This window comes from Salvelinus fontinalis, chromosome 3 (genome assembly GCF_029448725.1).
Source record: "Salvelinus fontinalis isolate EN_2023a chromosome 3, ASM2944872v1, whole genome shotgun sequence".
Taxonomy (NCBI): domain Eukaryota; kingdom Metazoa; phylum Chordata; class Actinopteri; order Salmoniformes; family Salmonidae; genus Salvelinus; species Salvelinus fontinalis.
In genome coordinates, this window is record NC_074667.1 from 15,867,146 (window position 1) to 15,877,856 (window position 10,711).

Below are 10,711 nucleotides of genomic sequence, written 5' to 3' on the forward strand. Positions count from 1 at the left end.
GTTTTGGTACCCTTCCCCAGATCTGTGCCTGGACACAATCATATCTCGGAGCTCAATGGACCATTTCTTTGATATCATTGCTTGGTTTTTGCTCTGACATGCACTGTCAACTGTGGGACCTTACATAGACAGGTGTGTGCCTTTCCAAATCATGTCCAATCAATTGAATTTACCACAGGTGGAATCCGATCAGGTTGTAGTAACATCTCAAGGATGATCAATGGAAACAGTATGCAAAATTTTGAGTCTCATAGCAAAGGGTCTGAATACTTTTGTAAATAAGGTTTATTTATTTATTATAAATTTGCAAAAAAATCAAAAAATCAATTTTCACTTTGTCATTGTCGGGTACTGTGTATAGAGTGACGAGGGGAAAAAACAATTTAATCCATTTTAGAATAATGTAATGTAACAAAAGGGGTCTGAAAACTTTCTGAATGCACTGTAGGTGTAATTTTTATATATTTTTTATTATTCCACTCTATGGCCCTTTTTTCCCTTTGAAATCCATTGGGAGCTCATTTAAATATTGTATAAACGCTATCAAAAATATTTCTCAAGCAATCTAAGTTGGGGCAGTCTGAACAGTTGGAAGTCTGTTCGGTTTTAATAGCTTAAACCGTTTAACCCTTAGTATACAATTTCCATGGCCCCGCGGAAATCTAATTAACATAATAAAAAACAAACATCAAAATCAAATACTGTATCTGTTTTTTGCATGGACTGCATTTCAATCCACCACATTCGCTGATATTTCCCTTCCGCATCTGCGGTGAAAGGTGGTTGAGTTAGATCTGTGTTTGTCAGACCTTGAGACATCCCGAAAATTGGTCTTCTCACAAAAACGTATGTTGCATCCGAACGGTTTCGCCTACAACGTATTATGGCCACTCTATTGAAAGATTAGACTCATGCGAACACGATGTGGTCCGTTTTTCTCTAGGACACAAGACTTGGTACAGTCTCTTCTGCCAACTTCTGTCTGTAGTGTCAGAACAGTCTGTAGCCCCTGAAGGTCCCAGGTACCAGTTGGAAAAAATGAATGGAAGTATATATGAAGATAGTTTAGTGCATAAAATAAGAGGATAAATACATGTAAAAAAAAAAAAAAAAAAAAATTGCTTCCTGATCTTTTTTTATATCTCTCAGATGTAGGACAGACACATCAGAACAAACTTCCTTTCGTTTTTTTTTACTATCTGTTGTACCATGTAGTGAATCTGTTATTCAATGCGTTTCTATTGGCTAATAGTAGTAATGCCAAATTCAATGTTTCATCCAATTTGTTATATATATTTTGTTTCGATAGGGCTTAGACTTTAGAGGGTTAAGCTCTAGAGCAGGCTGAATAAATAGAATAATAATATTAATAAGACTATGTACGACTTGCCTTCAGCCAGCACACCTAATAAGAAGTATGTAAGAAATGTAAAGTTCTGCTTTGCTTTCAGCAAGCACACCTAATAATATGAGTATGTAAGAAATCTAGTGCTTTTCCTTCAGCAAGCACACCTAATAATAAATATGTATGAAATCTAGAGATGTGCTTTGCTTTCAGCAAGCACATAGTGTTGGCTTTTAGCAAGCAGACCTAATAAGAAGACTATTTAAGAAATCTAGAGTTGTGCTTTGCTTTCAGCAAGCGCACCTAATTAAATTGGTTAATGTTGGAATTCCTTTTCCAATTCCTGAGTTCCGGTTTGTAGATATTTCAGAGCACCTGCAGGGTTATGTGTGTGAAATATTTTCACTGGAAGGGGTTCAACTTTGAGAGAAAAAAACTGCGGTAGCATTACGCCATTCTTCCCTCTTGGAAAAATGGGATTTAAACAAGTCTCTGACAAGATATCTAGCAGAACAGTTGGAGTTTAACGAAGTCAAGTTTTCCCCTCTCAATGCAAACCTTTTTGGACAACTGTTGGCTATATTGGAAACCAAGACCAGCAACAGGACATTTGCATCACTATGGTACTGAATAGCGGATCTGGGAGTAACGGTTTGCATAGTGTATTTTACCATAGAATACTAAATTCTAGTCCACATTTTCACTATTCCAAACTTGTTCATGTTTACTTATTTCAAACGCGAAAAGCCTGTGCGCATTTCTCCCTGGCAAACATTCAAAGGAAGATCAGAGGATGAAAGTCCTGAAACGTCTCCCTCTTTTATTGGGGTGTTGGACTCTCTTATACCTGGAATTTATCCCAGTGTCACTGAGCCATACCGGGACGGCACAGCGCGCAACCGAGAGCCGAGGCAAGGAGCACGCAGGCGGAGCAGGTAAAGAAGCCAACCCGGGAATCATCTCAACTGCCAGGTCTACGGTAGGAAACTACGGCGTAGCAGGTTCGAAGTCTCCGAGCGCTGCGAGGATCACGCGCATTAGGACAGGACCCCCGCTGATAAAGGGCGAGGCAGCCAAAGCAAAAGCTGTGACATCAGTGTCATCACCACACGGCGTAACGGCGAGCAGCGTTAGTGGAGCTATCAACTTGGGACGCAAGGAGTCTGCGCGCTCTTGGGTACCCGACGGGGATGCTACCCACTTAGCTGCTGTGCCTGCTCTCATGGCGTTGAGCGTGCAAACACGTAAAGGCGGAGATACGCCCAGACAGAGCAAAGGAAAGACTTTCCCCAGAGTTGCAACATCAGCACGAACTGGACAGCATAGAGTCATTGCTGTGCAAAAATACAGCGCTCCGTTAGCCCAAAGGAGTGCCAAAGCAACGGGCAAACTGAGCGACAGAGACCTTCCGAAGCATCCATTGGTGACTCCGCACGACTACATGTTGTCACTGTATTGGTCACTATCCACAGGAGAGGTGAACACCAGCGTGTTGCACGAGGCTGGTATGGCCAACACCATCACCAGCTTTGTGGATAAAGGACAAGGTACACTTTTGATGCCATATAAACAATGAGTGCAATTTAAAAAGTTGTCTCATAACAAACGTAAAAAAATCTGCATTACTGCTTGCAATGTCACAATGGCTTATACATTATGGAGCAATGGTACAAAAAAGTAGCTGTTTATTTCTGCCAACGAAAATAGAATCATTATGAAGATTGAGGCTAAATTCTGAATATGCTTACTTATCTTTAAAATGTAGCATTTTGTTAATTTTATAAATAAAACACAACCAAGAGACCAGGTCTCAGAATCAATTGGAGCTGTATGCCTATGCTCATCAAACCAACCTCTCTATTAGAGAGGTAAAGTCAAACTAAAGTCAAAGCAAACTTGAAGCTGACTATTTGACATAATACTTTTTTACCTTGGTCATGGGTCTGTCACACTGTCAGTAGCCATCTGCATAGCCATTCCATCAGTGATTTGCAGCCTCTAAAGTGTAAAGAAATAGACCATTGGGCTTCAAGTGAAATTATTGGCCTCTATGTAATATTTTCTTTAGTGTGTAAAACTGTTTAAAATGATGTTTAAACGACATTGGTTGAATATTTCTAGCTGCTAAAGATTTACATTTAAAGCACTCAATGTACTTTTAATTTGTACTTTATTTGTATAACGTGTCCCCAGCAAATTGTTGGTGACCTTCATATCGAGTGAACCATTTAGAAATTACAGGGGACCAAAAGTATTAGGACAAATTCACTCATATGTGCATTAATTAAAGTAGTCAAACATTTTATATTTAGTCCCATATTCTTAGCACGCAATGATTACATCAAGCTTGTGACTCTACAAACATGTTGGATGCATTTTCTGTTTGTTTGGTTTGTGTTTCAGATTATTTTGTGCCGAATAGAAATGAACGGTAAATAATGTATCGTATCATTTTGGTGTCACTTTTATTGTAAAAAGTAATAGAATATGTTCATAAACACTTATACATTAATGTGGATGCTACCGTGATTATGGATAGTCCTGAATAAATTGTGAATAATGATGAGTGAGAAAGTTATCATACCCTCCAAAAATGCTGACCTCCCTGTTATTGTAAAGGTGAGAGGTTAGCATGTCTTTGGGGTATGATATTTGTGCGTCTGTAACTTACTTTATCACTCATCATTATTCACGATTCTATCAGGACTATCCGTAATCATGTTAGCATACATAGCATCCACACAATACATTATTTACCATACATTTCTATTGGGCACAAAATACTCTGAAACACAACCAAAACAAACAGCAAATGCATTCAACACGTTTGTAGTCTCAAGCTTGATGTAATCATTGCATGCTAGGAATATGGGACCAAATACTAAACTTTTGACTACTTTAACACATTAGTTAATTTGTCTAAAACAATTTAGGACACTATGTACAAAAAGTGCTATCATTTCTAAATGGTTCACCCGATATGGATGAAAACACCCTCAACTTAAAGCTGACAGTCTGCACTTTAACCTCATAATCATTGTGTTATTTCAAATCCAAAGTGCTGGACCACAGAGCCAAACAACAAAAAATGTGTCACCCTCCCAATACTTTTGTAGCTCACCGTAAGTTTTTTTTTTATCTCAGGTGGGGCTCCTAAAACCACAAATCACTCCACATTGACATAGCCAATTCTCCACTCGTTCTCTATCTTTTGTATTGTTACAGTGATTTTTGGTCCACTCTTAGCAAATGCTATATTACGTAGTGGTAGGTCCACTGGTAAACAGCTGCCGGTTGACATTAATTGTCTGATTATACTTCAATGTGGTCTGTAGTCTGCAAATGTCTGGTTTTAATGCGTACTGTTCCTGGATGAAAATCCTGGCTTTCATTTGTATATGGCCATGCTTTCCCTCACCAAAAACAAAGAAAACATTATCTTACCTCCTGTGTGTTACCTGAGAAGCCACAATAGCACATTTTATTCTTACCCTTGACTCTGTCACCTTCTTTTACAGATGACCGTCTTCTCCAGCTGAGAAGACAGAAGTATAACTTCAACATCAGTTCCCTGGAGGAGGAGGGGCTACTGGGTGCCGAGCTGCGCATTCTCAGGAAAAGACTGGCCGACCCACGCAAAGCACTTTCTACTGGCAGAGTTTTCTGCCTGAAGCTTTTCACCTGTGCAGCAGGTAAGCAGAAAGCTACACTGCTCCAAACTCGAACCATCGAGGACCACAATATGCCCAAATGGGAAGTGTTTGACATTTGGAAACTATTCAAGAATTTCCACAATACCGTCCAGCTTTGTTTCGAGCTGGAGGCCTTGGAACAAGGCCGCCCCGTGGACCTCAGGGCAATGGGCTTCAGTCGTCTGGGCAGGCAGACCAAAGAGAGGGCCTTTTTCCTCGTGTTCGGACACACCAAGAAACGCGACTTGTTCTACAGCGAGATCAAAGCCCGGTCGGGCCACGACAACAAGACTGTGTACGAGTACCTGTTCACCCAGCGACGTATGCGCCGAGCCCCCACCACCCGTAGCAAGAAACTGGCCAAGAACCCCAAGCCTCGTTGCCACAGGAAGCAGCTACATGTCAACTTCAAGGAGATGGGTTGGGATGATTGGATCATTGCCCCACTGGAGTATGAGGCCTACCACTGCGACGGGGTGTGCGATTTCCCCATCCGCTCGCACCTCGAGCCCACCAATCACGCCATCATCCAGACGCTCATGAACTCCATGGACCCTGACTCGACTCCGCCCACCTGCTGTGTGCCCACTCGCCTCAGCCCAATCAGCATCCTCTACATTGACTCAGCCAATAACGTTGTTTACAAACAGTACGAGGACATGGTGGTGGAGTCCTGTGGCTGCAGGTAGCAGTGGACAAAACATTCACCTGAGACCTTGGTTTTATAGTTCAGCCAGAACCCTACAAGTCAATGGGACTGTGTTTTATTTTTGGAGTAAACAGATTGGTTAATAGTTGTTAGGGAAATATACTTTGAAAGCAACTGACATGAAACTAATAACACAAATCACTTCCTGAGACCTTATTTTATGAGGCGGTTAAGGAATAATATGTACATATCCAATGATGATTTGGCAAGAGATTTGAAACTATTTAACTAAATTGATCTTCCCAATCCATGCTATTTTCACATCATATGAATTGATGTCAATGTTTGCTTTTCATAGTGATGCACAAAAATGTAATTCACTTTACTGGTCACAGATTGAACATATTGCTCATTGTTAGTTTAGGATCAAGGAAACTATTTCTTGTATCACAGACCAGTTAATGTATCTCATTGTTATGTTAAAATTTGCATTGCTTTGAACTGCTGTTCCATGACGTCACTTGTTGGATACCTTCACACCTATCTCACTGTCCCTTGTAAAGTACTTGAAACATTGGATGAGAACATCTTCGTGCATTCATGTCAAAATGTCTTGTTTCTCTTGGAGCAATATGATGTAGCCTAACCAGTTCCTTTAATCAAAATGTGCACATGCCAATGGTATTGCCATCTCAAACTGAACTGGTGGGGTTTGGGAAAGGTCATAAATGGTTTGTTGCACACCACAATAATATCTAACAGCTTACAAATCCCATTGATGAAATGTCAAAGATACCTTGAATTTAAGACATGTAAGGCATTGTCACCTTCCACTGAGTTTGTATTCATACAGTGCATTGAAAGTATATTTTGATACAGATACAATATTACAGTACTTTTAAAGTATCTGTCCACTGTTCCAGATATCCATGAAATATTTACCAACAATTAATTACAATATATATTTAATAGAAGGATGTTAAAAATCTGCTTTTCTCTGTGCTCCTGCTTGGCCTTAGTATAAACAACAGATTGGTTTGGACGTATACCGCTTAAAAAAAGCTGATTTGCCAGCTCAGCCAATGAGATGCTCATACACTTGGATATTCAAATTTGCTACCAACTCCACCTGTGGCAGGGCTGCACGCACTGCCTATAACAGCAATAAATGCAGACTGATTATTTTACAAGCATGATTCATTTCTGTTCATTGCTTTGTCACTATTCCTGATATTTTTGTTGTTAGCTAGCTACTAAGTTAGCTAGACAAGAAGTCGTGATTGGTAGGAGCTAAACTAGCTAGGTAAATAACTGCTGCTACATATATTAGTCAACAACAGCTAACTAGCTTTCCTCTTAACATCCAACTTTTAGTTATAAACCACAAAATGTCAAATAGAAGTGAATGGTGAGATGGTTGTTGTGTGGAGGATCTAATTTGGCTTGCTTTAGTATTGGCCAGCCATCTAGCTAATCTATCCTCGATAGCTAACGTTAGCATGCTAGCTTACTGCTTCTAAACAGCCAGCAGGCCAAATATTACAAACCACATCATTTGAAATAGAAGTGACTGGCGAGATTGTTGTTGTATAAGCTTTATCCTTTTTGCTAACACTAGCTGTGGATTGTTTGGCTTGCTTGCTAGCGTGTGTGCCCTCCTGAGCATGTGTCACCCCTAGTCTCCTTCTCCCCACCAGATCATTTTGGAGGGGGTGGGGGTAGGAAAAAGCTGCTGGACCAATCACAATTGAGCCTGTCCCTGCCAAGGATGATGTCCTTCTCCAAGCAAATTTCAAGCATCTTTTAAAATGATTTGTTTCAAAAACACGTTTGAGATGGGGTTTTACTGAGTGGGTTTTCTATAATTTATGCGTTGACTACAAGTAAAGGTGAGTCAACAACATTATTTAGGTATGACCAAACAGAATATGAGCTTTTAAAAAAGTTCACTGGACAGTTTCTTTAAGATGTAAACTTCAAATACATAAAAAAAAAATATTATTCTGATTTTGAATTAAATGAACCTATGTTTGTAAATGAATGTAGATCATGACTTTTGGTGGAAATGTTTGTTTGTAACTGAAATTCATTGTGAATGAAATATATTTCATTGACGTTGCCTTGTTAAGTGTTTACATCAACACACCAAGCTTAAACTACAAAGAATGATGCAGTAACATTTATTTATAGAATGCAATTTTATTCCAGCAGCAGTTACAAACAATAAGGTTGTTTAGGCACCTCAAATAATGTCCCTTCACAGCACTGCTTGGGTCTGAAATTACATTTAAAAAACATTGATAGCAGCCCTAAGCACACATTTCCACACATGGAGCCAGGAAAGGAATATGCAAGTGACTGATCTAAAGCTTATATTATACATTGACAGGTTTCTAGTGATTTAATGTATGAGAATTGAAAATAACAAATAAAAAAACAATTCACTTTACAATACAATGTGTCTTTTGAACTCTTTGAAGGAATGAATTTAGACATGTAGTAAACAGTACATTCATCTATAGTCCAACCTCTAATTGGATTATGCTTTATGAAATATGTCAAGTTTCCTATGTGAGGGTATAAATGTGTGCTTTAAGCAGAAACATGAATTGCTTACTGGATCAGGTTTTGATGTAACTATTTGTGGCCTGCGATTGTGGCAAAGTGTCGAACTGTATCCTATTGTACAGGATCAAGTCGTTTTGAAGAGAAAGTTATTGTGCTTCGCAAAGTATTCAGAAACATCCGTGCCATCGTATACCAATATTTTAGAGTAACTTAATTGAACGCATTGTTAATGACAATTCCATTACACTGTTTAACACTGATATTTTGGGAAATCTTACAAAAGAGTGTAGGACAACCCCGGAACGACAGTTCCTGAGAAGATTACGTTTATAGACTTTTGTGGCTTTGTCCAGGGTAGCTGTTCCTTGTCCTAAAGGTATTTTCAGAAGTTAGCATTTTTGTTGGTTTTACTATCACATCTTTCTAGGCTTCCCTGGCCGATGTTTAACATTCAGTCTTGAATTTCCTTAACAGATGATGTAGGAATTTGTATGACAATAGCTGCAAAAGGAAAACAGACAGGTTTATCTATGACACCTTCACAGTAAATTGGCCAGTGTTAATCTTTCAGTGTAACATCTCTAGTAACATTTCACCATTCTGTGGTGTAAAATAACCCCCAGTGTTGGTGTTAATAAGAGTTATTGTTTTACACTGTGAAGAGTAAAAGGGCGGATTCGATTATGCTGACCAGCGGGGCACTGGCAAAAGTGATGAGGGAGGAGCACCCATCTCAAATCGAACAGTAATCTGAACCACACTGTAAAAAAAGTTTTTGCGATTAAGTCAAAAGAACTTATTTAATCTATTCAAGTCAACTAAATGTGAAAATGTGTTGATTTGACAAATCATGTTAAGTTAAGTTGACTTCAACTCAACAAAAGCTGTAAACATAAAATCAGTTCAGTTAGCAAATAATAATTAGCTCAGACAACTTTAAAATCAGAACTAATAAGCCAAATAAACTAAAACAAGATCCTAGTTGTGTTGACAAAAAAATGGCAAGTTATAATAACTACAAGTCATTACATTGTCTTAACTTATAAAATCAAGTTGAATCAGCTATGAACAATTTGACCAGTCAACTTTCAAATCAGACCTAATAAGTCAATAAACTTAAACAAGATCCCAGTTGTGTTGAAAAAAAATGACATGTTATATTAACTACAAGTCATTACATTGTCTTAACTTATAAAATCAAATTGAATCAGCTATGAACTATGTGTTCCCTCAAAATAGATCCAATAAGTAAAATGAACTAAATGAAGACAACAGTTGTCTTGACTTTAAATGTCAAGTCAGGATAACAACAATCTGTACATTAACTTAACTTACTTAACTTACTTACTTGATCAAACTTAAGTTAAATTGGCTAAGACCGCGTTCATTTAACTTTTAAGTCAGAACCAAGAAGTCAAATCAGTGGTCTGTGCAACTAACTCCGGTGCACATGTACTGTTGTGTGGGTTTGAGTCTGGGTTTGAACCTCTTAATTATTGCCCTAATAGTGTACCTATTGTTTAGTAGTGGAAACCATTTTTTTCTTTTCGAATTTTTTTGTGTTTTTGCCTTTCCACATTGTGATTGATGAAAAATGTTACCTTATTTTTATACCGTAGTTAAAGGGAGCCATGGAAGGTGTCACGTTCGTCGTAATGTGGAAGAGAGGAGGACCAAGGCGCAGCGTGAAGTGAATACATTCTTCTATTTATTTAAGAAGAAACACTAAGCAAACTAATACAAAACAACAAAACGAACTTGACGCTATATATAACAGTGCAGACACAGGCAACTAACACATAGACATAGACAATCACCCACAACCCACAATGACAAAACAGGCTACCTAAGTATGGTTCCCAATCAGAGACAACGACTAACACCTGCCTCTGATTGAGAACCATATCAGGCCAAACACAGAAACAGACAAACTAGACATACAACATAGAATGCCCACTCAGATCACACCCTGACCAAACAAAACATATAAACATACAAAGCAAACTTTGGTCAGGGAGTGACAGTACAGTTCCTTTTTTCATAAGTAAGAATCCCTATGGGGTGCCAACAGTTGTCACAATTGTCCTTTTGTTGATAGGCTTGTTTCAAATGGAATTTGATTGGTGCAACTTTGCTGGAGGGACTTCCCCCATATTCCTTGCAGCCAATAAATTCATTTCTATGTCACATGCAATATCTCATTTTCTAATTTCAGTCACCAATGCAGCAAATGTTAAAGAATATGGAGCCACATAGCATGAACTGTGTCAATTGTACGGGCTATTGGTTCATATTGTTTTAGCTGAGGTTTTTACTGCATGAAGGTCTACACATGTGTAACTATGTGTAACTAAGGCCAAGCTGCTTGCTTAGCAAGTAGGCCTATTGCTTATTCCAGCAAGAATAACTGTAAGTTGCTCTGGATAAGAATGTCTGCTAACTGAGTAAACTGTAGGA

General features: G+C 38.7%; 1 protein-coding gene across 1 annotated transcript; it reads left to right on the top strand.

Moving 5' to 3' along the window:
* Positions 1–2,138: 2,138 nt before the first annotated feature.
* On the top strand, positions 2,139–8,068 carry LOC129834441 (growth/differentiation factor 5-like). The gene is made up of 2 exons (XM_055899427.1): positions 2,139–2,892; positions 4,864–8,068. The coding sequence occupies exons 1-2, from the start codon at positions 2,139–2,141 to the stop codon at positions 5,724–5,726; spliced, it is 1,617 nt and encodes a 538-aa protein (XP_055755402.1). The 3' UTR covers positions 5,727–8,068.
* The last annotated feature ends 2,643 nt before the right edge of the window (positions 8,069–10,711 follow it).

Coding starts and splice junctions, on each gene's coding strand:
- LOC129834441 (XM_055899427.1), top strand. CDS start 2,139: ATGAAAGTCCTGAAACGTCTCCCTCTTTTATTGGGGTGTTGGACTCTC. Junction 2,893..4,863: donor CTTTGTGGATAAAGGACAAG/GTACACTTTTGA, acceptor CTTCTTTTACAG/ATGACCGTCTTCTCCAGCTG.